Source organism: Podarcis muralis, chromosome 1 (genome assembly GCF_964188315.1).
Source record: "Podarcis muralis chromosome 1, rPodMur119.hap1.1, whole genome shotgun sequence".
NCBI classification, from domain to species: domain Eukaryota; kingdom Metazoa; phylum Chordata; class Lepidosauria; order Squamata; family Lacertidae; genus Podarcis; species Podarcis muralis.
Genome location: NC_135655.1, coordinates 98,290,934 through 98,307,666, shown reverse-complemented (window position 1 = coordinate 98,307,666; position 16,733 = coordinate 98,290,934). Strand labels below are relative to the sequence as shown.

Sequence of the window (16,733 nt, the reverse complement as noted above, 5' to 3'; positions counted from 1 at the left end):
CTGTTGGCTAACTTCTCCTCCCAACAGCTCTCTGCCATCAATCGTGGTCACCTGCAAGGGATTACTTAAAGGGATGGTCTGTATCTGGTGCTCAGCTGCAAACTCCTTACTCATAAAATTACAGGAGCTGCCTGAATCCAAAAGCGCCTTGACCTGTAGGGGGTGTCCATTTGGCAGCTCTAGTGACACTTCTATCACTAAAGCAGGTCTGGGTGGTTCTGGCGTGGGCACTTTCACTGCTCTTTGGCCTGGCTGCTGTGCCCCGACGGTGGCAGCCAGGCGTTGGCTTTTACTTGCTCCTTGTTTTCCTCCTCCCTTTCCCCCACAGCTCCTGCCATCCCTTGCCATTCCTTTCTTTGTGGGCAGACTCTGGCAAAGTGCCCTGGCTGTTGGCAGAGATAACATTTCTTGGCGCTCTTTCCCTCCTTCTTCCGCCCTTCACTGGGATTTGAAACTGCGCGCGCCCGCGCTGTTCCAACTTCCATCGGCTCTGCCGGCGGGAAAGGTGGCTCTGGAATGTCCGGAATGCGCAGTTCCCTCCAACGTTCTCCTTTCCCTTCCCGCCTTTCCAAAGCTCTCGCTTCCTGGCGCGCTCCTATGGCCAGCGCGGACTTGGTCAGCTGGTCCATAGACTCCGCCCTTGGCCCCCGGGAAAGTTCATCTTTAACGGCCGAAGAAAGCCCCTCTTCAAAAAGCATTTGGATGGGTTCCGCCGATAGGTCCCACCCCAATTTATGAATCAGCATAGTAAACTCAGTCCAGTACTCACGGACAGATCGGCTCCCCTGTTTGCAAGCCATTAACTGCCTTCGTACCACCCCCTGCTCAATGTCACTGGAAAACATCAGGTCCATGGCACGAAAAAACTTCCTCGTGTCCTTTAGTATCTCATTATTCACTGCCATCAGGGGTCTAACCCAATCCTTCGCCCCCCCTTCGAGATGGCCAATTACAAAAGCCACTCGCGATTCCTCGTCGGGGAAGTCATCATACTGCAGGTTGAGAGCGTATTGCATCTCAGTTCTAAAGGCATGATAGTTTCTGGGATCTCCCCCGAATTTCTGCACCAATCCTGGCACCTTTCTGGCTATCGAGGTGGTTTTCTCCTTTCCCTTTTCTGCATCCTGAGCCCTCCTCTCCTCAAGCCTCGCCGTTTGCATGGCCAGCTGGATCTCCAACGCCCTGTACCTTTCTTCCAGGCTTGGACCTCCTCCAGCTGCTCCTGCTCCTCCGGTTCCGGCTGGGTCGCTCATGATGCCGCTGCTTGCACAAGCTGGCTTTCAGTGACTTTCGGATTGCTGTGGTGGGATGATGAGCTGCTTGTGCGTAAAATGCAAGTCCCTCAGAGTTTGATCAGGTTTTCAAACCTCTGCCTGTGACGGAGCCCCTCCGGCATGGCTGCGTCAATCGCTAGTAGAATCCGAAAGTGGTTGCTTTCGGAAACGTTTCCAACATAAAAGCTCTTTCACGGAAACACGTCTTCTGGACTCTCTGCGTGACAGTTTCCGGCGAGGCGTGGGTGTCCCTATAGGAGGTCCTGAGACCTCTCCACTGTTTTCGCTGGAAACGTCTCTGAGCCACCCCTCCGACTCACTTTCCCTGGAAGTTCCTGCTCGCCCCCTACTGGTTCCCTCTTCAGCTGCTCCGTCTCTTTCAACCTGAGGGAGCCTTTGCACCTCCTGTCCTTCCGATGGCAGTTCCCTGACATATACTCACTACATTTCTGCAAAGATCAACATCTACATTTTTCTGCTGACATTTATTCAAGTTGGGTACGTAAATATCCGAACCATAAGTGGGGAAGTGTTACAATATTGCTGGCATTGGACATTTTAATTGTATGGGTAATTAACACCCTTTTGTTCACCTTACTATCATTTCTCTCAAGCTAAGGCACTTATTATCAGCCCATTCTTTAGCATGCACAGACACCAAATCATTACAACAATTGACACAAGGAAGTCTCAAAATCTGTGATGCTAATTAAGTTTAAGAGAAAAAAACCACCCTTTAAAATTACTAATAGGTTCCTTATAACTAATGAATGACAATTTACATGAGACAACATTCATTTCTTACTACAACAGGCATTAAACACTGCTTTTAGTGTGTTGTATTAAATCACCAGAAAAATCCATTAACAAAGCTTTTATGTCAGTCTCTTAGAATATAAAGAATACCAGCAGCTATTTAAGCATTCTGCAAGCTAAAGAAGTCTTTGCCACATTTTCTTTGATTTTCAATTCAATTGCAGAGGTTCACAATTTTGTTCTTGAAATGGTTGGACAATGTGCTCTGAAGAATTCTTTCTTGTGCAATTGGTAGGGGCTGCTCAGTCTTCATGTGTGTGAACTGTAGGTTTCAGTTTACTTTTCTGGTTTTTCTTTTTCCTTAAGAAAAATGTGCAGGCTAGCTTTGACTTAATTAACTATAATTCGGAAGATATTTTTTCAACTAAAGATTAGAGGCACACTCTAATTTTGCAAGTAAGATTCCTAAAATAATGTACAGGAGGCATTAAGAATTCAAAAACCAAATTTAGTCAATAAGGCAATCTGCATCCTCTTGCGATTTCTTAATTGCTCCTTTCCAAATGCCAAACTGTTTTCCCCCCTAATGATGTTACTGCTCAATGTTACTTATTAGCTAGCATCATCCACTGCAATGTGCATGTGCAATAATGGGATTTCTGAACTATAGGCATTCTTTTTAGGGCAGATTCAGAGTGGAACACATTTTAAAGGTTTAGGAAGGCATTCATAGGCTAAGGGGGGGAAATAAACTTTTAACACAGTTATCCAGCAAATTGAGGGGAACGGAGCAGAGAAATGATTTCAGAGAAGAGGACCATTTAAAAACTGCTTAAGGAGCATAGTTACCCATGACTGTAATGGTTGCTTTATACCACTTCCTAAAATTTGTAATGCAAATAATTGGTGTAAACACAATGCTGGTCCTAGAATTGCTATTCATATTGACCTTAAAGCAAAATTTCAAGGGAGAAATGGAAATGTTTGGTTTGAGAAAAATGTGAATTTCAAGCAAAGTTAAGACTAGTGAAATTTCTCAAGAGGGTGGTTTCTAGCTATCCTTGTTCCAATTGCATCTTAAAGAAGCATGCATTCCTTCTTTTTGAACTACTGCTATGGTTTTGTACCTATGTTTTTGCCAGATAATCCCTATAAATTTCATCACTTTGGCACTTCACTGCATCTAATGAAGGTTGCTCTCAAAGCCTGCATATTGCAATCTTTTGGCTCCAATGGCAAGTCAACCTGGTCATAGCGATAGTTCTAAGCTGGTGTGTGTGTGTGTGTGTGTGTGTGTGTGTGTGTGTGTGTGTGTTGCAGAAAATAATACTTTTAACTTAAGACAACAATGTACAATTGTTGCAGTGTGGGGTCTTTCTGTTCAATGTCCTTTCAGTGTCAATAGTCCATTCCATTTTCCTCCCCCTAGTTTTTCATCCCTCCCTCCTAAACAGATTTTCTGCATTATTCTCTCCAGTGAACAGACTCTGGGCTTGGGGAGGGAGAATGGGGTTCCCCAGAATTCTCCCCCCCCCCACAAGATGGTTCATACTTATACAAGCCTTAAGGTCCTCCTAAGCCTGCTGATACCTTTCTTTTAGTTGTAGATGGTAACATTTTGGCTACATAAGGACTGACAGAGTTTTGAAATTGCTATTAGTATATGCCTTCATATATATTTTTGATGCTTCTCATTGGTTTGGTACATTTAAGTGCAACATGCTGTGGGGGGGGGGGGGGACACTTGCACTGCCTAATCATTCATGTGTTATTTCCATTTGCCTTTCTTTATGTTCCCCAGTAATAAAAAGCTATCAGCTCCATAGCTTTAAAAAGGAGGAAAACCCCATGGGACCAAAATTTTCCACAAAGTTAAAACCTATCAATGTAGTTACAGCAGTTAGAGCAAATCATTCAAGCAATTCCAACTTCACCAAGGATCCATTACAAGAGAAAATGTTATTCACAATGGGAGAAAGAATTTCTTTTTTTTTTTAATGGAAGTAATGCAAACTGAGGCTGAAAACAAGTTGAACAAATGTCTGTTATTTTCTCACTAATATCAGGTGAGAGGGAAGTGGAAATGATGGTTTGGGAAATTACATGCAGAAAGCAGGGCTACGAGAAAAGAGACATAACCAAATTGAAGAATGTTGGTGCTTGTTGGAGATTGCCTACAGCAGCCTGCATTAAAAGCTCTTCTCGCATCTTAGAAATTTAAGATGGGTTATTTATTTTCAAGCCCCTGAGGCGCTGATCCTATGCACACTTACTAGGGAGTAAGTCTTGTTGAAATCAGTGAGCTGATTCCAAGTAAGTATGCAAAAGATTGGTTTCACCTTTCTCACTTTCATTAGACAATGACTGGAAGAAAACCGTCGCATGAGAGAACCAATCAGCAAGTATGGGTGCATTAATATCTCCAATAAGTCTGTGTTATTCACTCTGAAACTGAATGTGGTTGGGCTTGATCATTAAGTTGCACAAATAAGCTGTAGGCACAGTAGGAGGACACAGTCCATTCATTTACATCTTATTGTGTCACTACTGTACAATAATCAGGCCTAGATGCACATTTACCGTTTTCAAGCCATTAAGTCTTTGATGCCAATACAACAACCCTTCTCAAGTTAATTTGAACGGGTCATTTATGTGGAAGTCTGGAACAGCTTAATTGTACTGCAACACTTTAAGCATAAGCCAGAATGAATGGCATCCTGTTGATGGAAACTGGAAGCCCTGACTTGGAGTGAAATGTACCAAAACAAAACTAAAAGCCAAAACAGTTTCTTCTTTCTGAGAGTATATGTATACAGTTGTTTCATTGTTTTGTTACAAAGAGACCAATTTACTTTGAGCTCGTCCTGGGGTGCTGTAAACTGGAGGTGCTCCAATGACTTGAACAAAGCTAAAACGATTTAATGAAGCCAAGGTCTAGTTCGGTAACTTTTATATTTGCAGCTTTGCAGGTAATACTTGCCGTCATCTATTGTTTTTCATAGTGCTCTCTCTTTTGTTGTTGTTTGTTGAGACCGATGCTCATTGTCATTGCGCTGCTAGGATCCTTCAGTCAGCTGCAATGCAAATACAATACAGATATGCTTGTTTTATTTAAAGGGACTAAACAAAGTAGACATCATACTGAGATGCTCCCAAACTCAGTTAAATGGTAATATCGTTGCAAACAGCAGCACATAGCACAGAACTATGCAAAAGGGATTGCATATGAATGGGACTTTCAATCTGTTTAGACTTAGACACCATGCTTCTGTATGCATTATGTAGTTGAGATTGCTGCATTGGCTAGATCAGTGTTCCCCAACCTTGGGCCTCCAGCTGTTTTTGGACTACAACTCCCATCATCCCTCGCTAGCAAGACCAGTGGTCAAGGATGATGGGAATTGTAGTCCAAAAACAGCTGGAGGCCCAAGGTTGGGGAACACTGGGCTAGATGATCCTCAGGGTCCCTTTCAACTCCACAGTTCTATGATTCTAGAAAGAGAATGCCGATATATTTGTTATCACTTGCTATCAACTTGCTTATGCCCCCCATACTTGAATGTTTACTGTCTTTTTGCTTTCTTCCTCCCAAAATTTCTACATTGTGCAAACAGTTAAGATTTCCATGTTCACTCAGTTTTAAGCCTCACCAAAGCTGTCTTCAGACATTCAGTTTGAATGCATGAACAGTCAAATGGGAATGTGCAGGAGGATGTATGATTGATACTAGTCTGAAATGGGCTGTCATAGTTCACACAGAGCCCTGTGGGTGAGTAAGGCAGCTATCAGACTAAGGGCAATTTTCAGACTAAGGGCAATTGGGCATGGCTGGGGAGTGTGTCCCAGACTTTAGCTTCAGTCCTTTAATTTGCTGTGTATAGTGCATGACAATTCGGCTTGCACCCCTTTGAATTCCCCTTCCACTGCCTGTTTATGGGTTTAAATTCAATTGCCCAAATACTGTATTCTTCAAGAGTACAGCATTACCATTTCAGCCTATGCTTATAAAACATAGTTCTAATGGTAGTTGTATGGATTGCTCTTTCTAGCTTAAATATCTTAATTACAGTCATTAATCAACTTCATCAGATAACACTGCAGAGAGAGTCCATAGGTGCTTGCTTTATGAAAACCACTGCAGAGAAACCTTTGTTTTGATTGCCAGTACCAAGGATATTATGACAAGCATCTGAAGACTTGTGAGAGGTGAGGTCCTGGCTGGCATTTTGAGGGACTACAAAGATCCAAGGTCAATGGAAGGAGAGCTCCTCTCTCACCCAGAAGGACTCCCATCTCTGAGATCACTACACGGTCACCCTGCCACCCTCTGACCGCTCAATGCACGGCTGAGGGTAGGAAAGGCAGCTGATTCATTTTGTGCTCAGAGTAATTATTTGCAAATTGATTTTAAAAAGAAAACATTTGAAGATATAGGGACAGTGTGGTAAGCTCATGTTGGGTGTGTTTACATTGGAGATCCATGTTCCCTATGATTTTAAAGTTCTCTGTCTCAGGGATGGATAAGACAATCCTTTATCCAATTGGCCTCCCAATTCACCTGACACACCTCCCCCCATCCCTCACATTACCAAATTATACATGTGAGCTACACATACTCTATGAACAGTCCAACATGTGTAGACTGACTCAACATGATTGATTTTTAGGATAAAATCCAAAATCCAGCAACCCAAAATCCAGGAAGCAACTCATAAACTCTCTTAATTATGGGGTGATCATTTGAAGAATGACCACCTGCTCCATGTCGCACAGCGGTAAATTAATCATAGAGTCTTCTTCACAAACAGAATAAAACTTTTACTTGAAAAAATAAAGTTGTTCATAAACAGCATAGTTAAAGAGCATACACAGAGTGCTCAGAGCAGATATCTATCTCTTCACAGAGGCACAGTCTTAGTTGCTGATTAACTGGAGTCCTGGAGCCACTCTGTCTGCAACAACACAAACACACACACTGAGCTAGACAGACAGACAGACACTGAGGCCCACAGAGAGGCTGGCTGCTTTTATAGGGAGAATGAGTCATCACTCAAGATGGGTCACGAGTCACAGTGACTTAGCAGTTTGCTGTTAACAGTTAACAGGCTTAGGCTGGAATGATTGTGTAAGCCTTGTAGGCCTTGCCTTACTTCTTCTGCTCTCAAGAACCTTTATCTCATGACACTCCAAACTTCCAAATGATAGTGGTTACTTTCTGTATGCATATGTACAAACACAGACAGGCAAAAACTTGCATTAAGAACCACTTTTATATGCACTTCCACTGGGAGAGGGGATAATTATAGAACAGCAAAGAATGTGAGCCCTCGAAAGAATGATTCATCTGTATTTCTTTATTTTAAAAAACCAATTTAAAATCTGAGACGATTTATATCAAACTGTCTTTCCCTGATACATGGTGTCCTCAAATGCATTATGTATTATTGAATTATGTTGTATGGTCATATATGAGATCATTTCGAGAGAGAACATAATTTCCGTCTTCTCATTGTAATGTGACTGTTCCAGTAGCAGAAGGATGTGGTTTTATTGAGGAAGGAGGATATGTAGGGACAAAAACAACATTGAAAATTTTAAAGTAGAGTGACATTTTTCCTGATTGCTTTAAAACTTTGACTCCATTGTTGTACTGACCTTTTTTTGTAATACTACTAGGATCACATCTTGCATGGGGGTTACGTTCCAGGGGGTAGCATGTAAAACCGAAATTGCTTATAATCAGAACGAGCCCCTGAAACTACCCTCACATGAGCAGTTTTGCCTTTAGTAGCCAGTGCAAGATCTTGCAAGTCTGTCCAAGATACCACTTCCGGAGCCTAGGTGAGACCTTTGCAAAACCCAGTAAGAAAGGCAAAAGCTCTTTCCACAGTAATTCTTGCTGAGAGTGCATAGTCCCAGCCCATTCCCTAGGGGTGGGGGAATGCTTCACATTGAGGAGAAGTGCCCTGAGGGTGGGGAGTGCCAAACCTTTCTCTACTGCCCTGACTTCCCTGTGCCCTAAGGTGAGTTCCTGCTGAACCTTGGGCAGAATGTTGAGGTAGCAAAGGCAGCTTTCATCTTTCTTTGCAGCCTACAGTCAGGGGTGCTCCTGTTTGCCTGTCCTCTTTATTGAATGCTAAAGTCATTTCTCTCTCTCTCTCTCTCTCTCACACACACACTCACACACACACACACACACACACACACAAAGGATGCAATTATCTGAGCTTAGCTGTGGCCTTTCACACATCTGCCTTTCACATGTAGTCTGACCCTATACAGGGACGCGGGTGGCGCTGTGGGTTAAAGCCTCAGCGCCTAGGGCTTGCCGATCGAAAGGTCGCGGTTCGAATCCCCGCGGCGGGGTGCGCTCCCGTTGCTCGGTCCCAGCGCCTGCCAACCTAGCAGTTCGAAAGCACTCCCGGGTGCAAGTAGATAAATAGGGACCGCTTTATAACGGGAAGGTAAACGGCGTTTCCGTGTGCGGCTCTGGCTCGCCAGAGCAGCGATGTCACGCTGGCCACGTGACCCGGAAGTGTCTCCGGACAGCGCTGGCCCCCGGCCTCTTGAGTGAGATGGGCGCACAACCCTAGAGTCTGTCAAGACTGGCCTCTATGGGCAGGGGTACCTTTACCTTTACCTTTACTGACCCTATACATCAGTGATGGCCAAACTTGGCCCTCCAGCTGTTTTTGGACTACAACTCCCATCATCCCTAGCTAACAGGACCAGTGGTCAGGGATGATGGGAATTGTAGTCTAAAAACAGCTGGAGGGCCGAGTTTGGCCATCACTGCTATACATGTTTTCTGAGAACTAAGTCCCATGGAATTCTGATGACTTTATGCATTACCAAGCTGTCATGAACAGGGATGCAGCTCTAGGGTGCCATGAATCTTCCATCACTGTGCATGAACTCTTAAATTCCAGTTCTCTTCTACCTGCTGGTGTCACTCACATTATGGCAGCCTAGTCACTATGAGTCTCCTAACCCAAGGCCCCTCCTGATGTCCCTCTGGATAGCTGCATGGCTGCACATAATGGCAAACCTAAGGCATGCAAAGCTCATTTTAAATTTAGAGTGAAATGTTATAATTATATTTTTGCAGCTGTGTTGACCTACTCTGCAAAATCCTACAAAACACATAAGGGGCCCAGCTCAGGGAAATTACCTTCATTTTCTTAAATGTATGATGCCTAGGTTAACTAGGAATAGCAACATAGTACAAGCTCTTATCCTGGCCACAAGATCATCTTTAGCACGTCATAGTGTTGCTTAGGTCAGGATATTTTCTCCCAGTATCTTCTATACTGAGGAAATAAATTATCAAGATTGACTGAGTGCATTCCTCTTCCAGCATCTGAGCACTGAAAACCCCTAGGATGAGGAGACCCTGAATGAAGGGAGGGATGAACCAACCCTTTGCTTACAGGCTTTCTCACTCAATCCTAGCATAACTTTATTTTACAATATTACCTGGCCTTGAGAGAGCAATATGCCAAGAAAGAATATTAACTACATATACCCAGACCACTCAATGTCAGAATAATCACATTTGTATGTTAATCAGCCCTCTTAATCTATTGCTTATTTGTTTTTGTAAACAGAATAAAAAATTCCCCTTGGAAATGTAGTTTCATGATTAATATATATTTCTGGGAGTCTATTCATCTTCACTTCAAACCATCCCCTGTTCACAAACAAATAGGCTTTTGCAAGTAGTTGTGTGATCCCCTTCACTGGGGGATAAGTCAGATAATATTTTAAAGATTTCAGAATGTTCATTCTCTTTATAGGAAAGTCTGTATATTTTAGCAGAAGGAAGTATAAGAGCCAATTGACTTAGTACAGTGGAAGGTAATCTTGTGGAAGACTGATACAAATTATTTTTCTGTCAATAGAATAAAAGAACTTTTCTGATTTTCACTGTAATGTGAAAAAGAACTAAACTCTTCCTCCTTTTATCCATCTTTGGCTGGCTCAGTCTGCTTCGAGATGGGTCTTCCTTGTGTGTTCAGTGCTCCTCATGCATACAATGACATTGTTGGCATCAGAATGCCAGGTTGTATTTCCCTCTGTTTAATCCAAATTTACCCTTTCTAAGGAAAACCCCCTAAAACTGTGTACACATTACCATTTACTCTGGCTCTGGTGTGCTGCTACCATTGGTGTTTGAAGCTGTGTACACGCAAATTTGTTAGTCTTCAAGGTGCCACAATGCACTTTATTTTTGCTGCAACAGACTAACAGAGCTGATTAACAGTTGCTGATAAACAGTCCTTTGTTTAAATCGGAGCTATTGCATGAACCACAATTGTGGATTATGAGCTATGTTGGGACCAGATGGGAAGCCCATGGGGACCAGAATGAGCTTTCAGGCTGCTAGTTAGATTTCCTGAATCTAGGACTTTGAACAAACTTATCAAACATTTTGATGTGAGGCCCACATATAAACTTAGTATTTTGAGACCCATCTGTGACTTAACTTTACTTTCCCATCCCTACTTCCCACTTCTATTTTCCCACTCTGCAACAGAAAATGCAAGAATATCACATCAATAGTTAACAAGTGTATATTGTATGGGCCTATGCTGGCAGTATATATTCAAAAAGAATTTAAGCAAGACATAGAGGGAGAGAGTGATCCTGAATTTTAAAGGGGCCACAGAACAGTATTGTTACACTGTTGGCTTGGTGAAACAGCCCCTGGAAATGGAGGAGGAAATGGAGGAGGGCGTTTAAATGGAAATGGAGGAGGGCGTTTAAATGGAGGAGGGCGTTGTGCAACCCACCCAGAAATACAATGGCATACCCTCGAACATTTCTCCAATGAAAATAGGGACATCCCATTCCATAATGATAATTTTACTGTTTATACCCCACACATCTTATTGGATTGCCCTAGCCACTCAGGGCAACTTCCAACATATATAAAAACATAATACAACATTAAACATTTCTTTAAAAAAAACCTTCCCTATACAGGATTGACTTCAGACAGCTTGGGGGTCAGATAACTCCATATCCTCCAACATTTCTCCAATGAAAATAGGGACATCCTTAGGAAAAGTGTGACATTCCAAGATCAAATCAGAAACCGGGATAGTTTCTCTAAATCAGGGACATCCCTGGACTTGGAGGGTCTGTGATGGGTCACAGCAATGGGCTGTGCCCCACAATTACTAATTTAAGGCACATAATCTGACTCATAGCAAATGGGCACAGAACAATAATTTGCCAAGGCACGGTAATAATTAATATTTTGGTGTTCTTGATGTTGCCATGTCATAATGAATGCATTTTTGTTTAGGTTGTTTTACCCGTCTCTGCTATAAATGGTTAAGTCCTTGCCTAAGGTCTCCTAAATAACAGACTAGCAGGCTTGTGTTGTAATTATATTGAAAAATAAGAACTGAATAATATTTGAAAACAATCTGCACACTGTCCTTAACGTTGCTAAATATAATTTTCAGCATCCCTAATCTTTAGAGAAAAGTAAACCTGCCATAAAAATGATAAATTGCATAGTCTTCATTTTTTAAAAAATAATCCTCTTTAAACAGTTGATTTTCTTTTAATTATGTTAATCCTTATTAAGAGACTATAATTCTGCTGGTAATGCACAGAAAAGCTGCATAGTAGACAAATGCATAGAAAAGCTTGCAGCTAGCATTAAAGTGGAAATATTATGCAAATACATGACAGTAGGGTACTTTCTTTGCTTTACTAATCTTTATTTATTTGAACAGAATCAGAATGCATATTAATTAGTCTGTATCTATTCTTTTTTTAGGTCCTGAAGAAACAGAATTCAAGTGTCCCCTGAATCATATGAAATGTATTGGCACCAACAGATGTGTTCACTTGTCCCAACTCTGCAATGGCGTGTATGACTGTCCTGATGGATATGATGAAGGCGTACATTGTCGAGGTAAGTGAATTTGATGATGGTTTGAAACATCCCACTTTCAGGGGTTTAGGGGTCATAGTGGTTGAGTTTGTTTATTATGTTTAACTTTTAGATTTACTCTTGTGGATACATTAATGAAAGTTTCACCACTTCTATGCTTAAGCTGAACCTTTTAGCTTTCTAACAGCTTTATTGAACTTTAGCTGGATTGGGGCTGTTCTTTGCTTTCTTCCCCCTGTCTTGCAAGGAAATGTTATAAAATGTGGTGGGACTTGTGGGCAGAGGGGCATCTGGGGTTGTACGAAATTCTTCCAATTCTGAAAGTTCCCTCCTCTCAGTTCTATCACTACCACTTATAAACTGTCCTCGTCGTCATGCGCCATGACATATTGCCAGAATATGAATGGCTAGGAAAAACCCCTTTTGTAGCCGCAGTTAAATAAAATGAGTGTACCCAACTTTGCCTTTCCAACATCATCTTCTCTGACTCCCCTCTGTGCGTTTGTCATCCATGCTACTTTTGGTATCTCACCTTCATTCATCAACCCACTTCCCTCTTCTCTAAACCCACTTCGGGGCATAGGAGTCAGCTCCTAAACACCAAGGTCCCTTTGCCCCTTCATAAAATATTTGAAGCCCCCCCCCTCAAGTTGATGGGCATTCAAATGGTGTGCATGCATCACCTCTTGTGATCAATTATGCAGGGTGGGGCTTACCTGCCCCCCAAATATTTATTTAAGTTGGTACCCCTGCTTCAGAGCCAGACTAGATTCAGTTTAGCAGTGGTTCCATATCCACCTTGGTATTCCTCGTGATTCTTCACTAATAATTTGTCTGGTTCCTACCTTTTGGCCTACCCTGAGATGTATATTTAATGTATATACATGTTCATCTGGCTTATCCTGAGCAAATGTTTGGTAATAGTCATAACTGCAAAGCCATAGCAGACCTACTATTGCTTTCACATTTAGGGATTTGATTGATGTGCGATATCAGATAATGCTTTGTGTTGGCATTCACATGATCACACATAAAGTATGTAAGGTTTTTAATGCTATTCTCTGCCCTACACTGTTTTGGTGGTCAAAGTGGGAAATGGTTCAGTGGACCAAATCATTTTGTATTTCTGAGAATTTGCATCTTTAATTAACTATTAAGAATGGCATTAAGAAAACGTCAGCATTTTATGATATAAAGTGCTATTCAAACACTTGTCAAAAGAAAAGAATTCATTTAATTTGGCATTTTTTAAAGTGCAATTTGTCTTAGCCCTCAACACAAATTATGCTCCTGGGATCCCTTCCCCTGTATATGTTTGTTAAAACTGCTAAATGAGTGAGTAAGCCTAATTAGTAACATTGCAAGGTTATAAATCAGCTCATTAAAATGGTAGCTGTTCTTATTTATGTACAAATACTGAAGCATCCCAAGCATTAGATCTATTTATTTTATTCTAATATTTATAGATTGTGTTCTCTGCCAAAAGAGTGGCACTCAAAATCTGTACAACTTGAATAAAAATACAGGGTTGTCACTCTATTGATTGCTTCCATTGTTAGGTACTTGGCAAATCCAATACAACTATTCTGATTTAAAGAAATCACTTTTTTAAAAAGTGTGCAATTCATTATGCAACGTGTATATTTCAGAACAAAATTCTGAAATTGCTTTATGAATGCTTTATGAAGGGAAGTAAGTGTCTGTAAAATTTAAATAAAACATTTAAAAGCCTAATTTATAAATTCAGAATGTATAACTGCAATCAGGGTGAATCACTATGTAGTGGCCCATGGAATGATGTTCTTGACTTGATTGCTTTCTTTTCTTTATTGTGGTCTTTATGGGTTTTCTTCTTCTTTTGTATCTGCAAAAGAAAATATGAATTATTAAAATATGGAGGCATTTCAAAAGTGAATATTCAGTGTAAAACATCAAAACTTTGTGCCTCTGCAAAAGTTGTGCTGTTGCCCATTCCGAAAACCTTCAGGCTATAATTTATTATTCCAGCCATAGTGCTGCCATTCCTCTACCCCAGGACTCAGCTACACAGCTGCAAACAAAACGTTTTAAGTGTATTGTAAAGTGCAATATACAAATGTAGCACTAGATGGTGATAGTGAGCTATGCCAAATTTAATATATTTTTCAAAGTGTTTTTTAAAAAAGTATTTTCACAGCATGTTTTATATGCGTGTAGATTCTCCCTCAGTTTCAGAAAAAGCTGTTTGCATAGTGCAGATGCATGGAATAGGGGCTACCCTCCACTTGTATTGCAAGTGCATTGATGTCTGTGTCTGGGTCTCTGCTGACCCTAACAAAAGAAGCTTAACACTGTAACCTGTTCTCAGCTGGCAGTATGTGCATGAGAATATAGGATTAGGTCACCTGGCTTTGATGTTCTTTTTTTCAAATTTAAAAATTTCATTGCAAAATATTTGAACTACTTGGTAACTTGGGACCATTTGTAGATCCTAGAGAAAGCACGGGTTAGTTGTTAATTTGGATTCGTGTCTGAACAGCTCTCTATGGATGACAACTTATGGTATTAGGATGCCATTTGTGGTTTCTTCTGGGGCAACCCTGCAAAGTATGTTAGTATTATTTAAACTTTGCAGATGGAAATTAAGACTGAAATGTTGTAATGTAGTCTGGTACTGGTACTAAAGAAGTGCCATGCAAACCAAATTCAGATTCACATGACTGCTTAATTGAAAACAGTGCTGATCAGTAATTCACAACTGATATGCATAGCAGCGAATTTAATAAGAGGTACAGGAAGCTAAGAGCTCATTCAAGCGACAGATAATGGCTTTTGTTTGTCGCTTTAAAAGCTTAGAGTCATGGAGATAAATGCTACTGTAGGACTAGGGAGTAGATGGATTAAAAGTCAAACACATGAAAAGGGGTATACATTAAAGGGATAGCTTTTGCCTTATTCTTACATCTTTTTGTTTTATGACATGAAATAATATATACATCAAACATGTATCTTCATGCTCAGTTTGACACTAAATATCCTGTACAAGTATAAGCCCTAATTTGTTTTCAGATACCCCTCTACAGTGCTAGATTTGCTAGAAAAGATCTGTGATAAGGACAAGCTTTGCTTGTGATGACTAAGAAACACAAAAATGATTTTAATCAAAGATAGAATGTTGGTGGAATATTTTTTGCTTCCAAACTCAAGGCAACACCTTCCAAGTACTGAAGGAGTCCCTGCTTGTTAACTGTCTTGTGCAGTGAACCTGACCTGTATTGTTACACACCAATATCAATCTCTGCCAAGCGGTAGCAAGATGTAAGGGGCAGGGCCGTCTTAAGCATATCCGGCGCCGTGGTGCAAAGATCCCTCCAGCGCCCCTCCCCCCGGCAACTCCAAAACAAGGGAGGGGCGGTGGAAAATGTCCTCTGCCTCCCCCGCCGCCCCGATCCCCAGTGTGGTGGCGATCAAGCAGGAAAATGTGCTGGCGGACATGCTCTCTGGCGTCAGGGCGCCCAAGAAGGCAGCCCGGGAAGGCTGTGCTCTGCCTTTTGCCAGGAAACAGGAGGAGGACAACGACCGGGAGCAGGGTTGATGCAGAGGCTTGGGAAGAAAGCTGCATGCCTGCCAGCCATATAGTTGGCGGGGCGCAGCTGGTGGGCATGCAGGAAAAGGGGAGGCTGTCGGCAAAGCAGCACAGCTCCCCCACTCACTAGGGCGCCCCTGAGAGGCCAGCGCCCTGGCGCAATGAACCACTAAGACCAATGGGAAAGACGGCTCTGGTAAGGGGGGTTCTGGATGCTCACCCAGGGTTATGTTTCTTTTGGGAAATCAAGGCACAGCAGGGACTAGTGTCTTTAAGAAGTATAGTTCATTTTACACATATTTACACCTAAGGCCTAAAATGGAGTGGGTGCAGAACATTATACCCAAGAGCATCCCTCATTGCTCCTCTCATAGCCTCAGCCACCCTGGGTTCTCAGAGCATTGAGTTCTCCCTACTTCCTCTGTCTTGTTCCCAGAATGCCTTGCCAAAAAACCTCAGTGTAAAAGAATACCCTCTTTTCCTGCAGTGACATCACACCCCCCTTGTTACCCTGGCAACCTCCCCCTTTGTTGTATGATGCTGAATGTCAGGGTAATGACTCTGCTATCACTTGCCTTTGTTTTTGGATGGCACTTCTCATAAGTCCAGCTCCTGAGGAAGCTGGCTTGACTTCAAACCTCACATTTACCAATTTCAGAAATTATGGGAAGAAGCTGGCACCCAGGACTTTTAGGGGATTATTGCCTCGTACAAACCCATAACAATATGCTGTGGGAGTAAGTCAACTAACTTTTCTCAGAGCAGACCTATAAAAATTAGTGGTCTTAAAGAATATTTGCCTAACGAAGGTTCACCTAGTGCCTTTATTGTTGTTGTTGCTACTACTACTTATATTCCACCTTATACCCACAGGCCTCAGGGCGGTTCACAGGATAAAACACATTTAGGTGCCAGGAAAAACGTTCTTCTTTCACCAGGCCTCTGGCTGATTGACATCCAATGCCCTTTTAAAATGTGTTGGGGGGTGTTATTGGGTTGTTTTTGTTTTTATTTGGATTATGTATTTTGTGTCTTTATAATTTTATCTGGCACCCTAAGATCTGTGGGTGTAGGGAGGTATACAGATTTCATAAATACAGTGGTACCTTGGGTTACAAATGAAATTCATTTCAGAGGTCCGTTCTTAACTCAAAACCATTCTTAACCTGAGGTGCGCTTTTGCTAATGGGGCCTCCCACTGCTGCCGCCGCGCAATTTCTGTTCTCAT

The 16,733-nt window shown here is 41.9% G+C and overlaps 1 protein-coding gene across 6 annotated transcripts in view; it reads left to right on the top strand.

Annotated features, from left to right (window-relative positions):
* Positions 1-16,733, top strand: part of LRP1B (LDL receptor related protein 1B) — a 754,317-nt gene that overhangs the window by 334,604 nt on the left and 402,980 nt on the right. For all 6 annotated transcript variants that reach the window (XM_028745157.2, XM_028745183.2, XM_028745175.2 and 3 more), the window contains one exon: positions 11,824-11,961. In XM_028745157.2, coding sequence (XP_028600990.2) covers positions 11,824-11,961 — 138 coding nt within the window. The remainder of the gene's footprint in view (positions 1-11,823; positions 11,962-16,733) is intronic.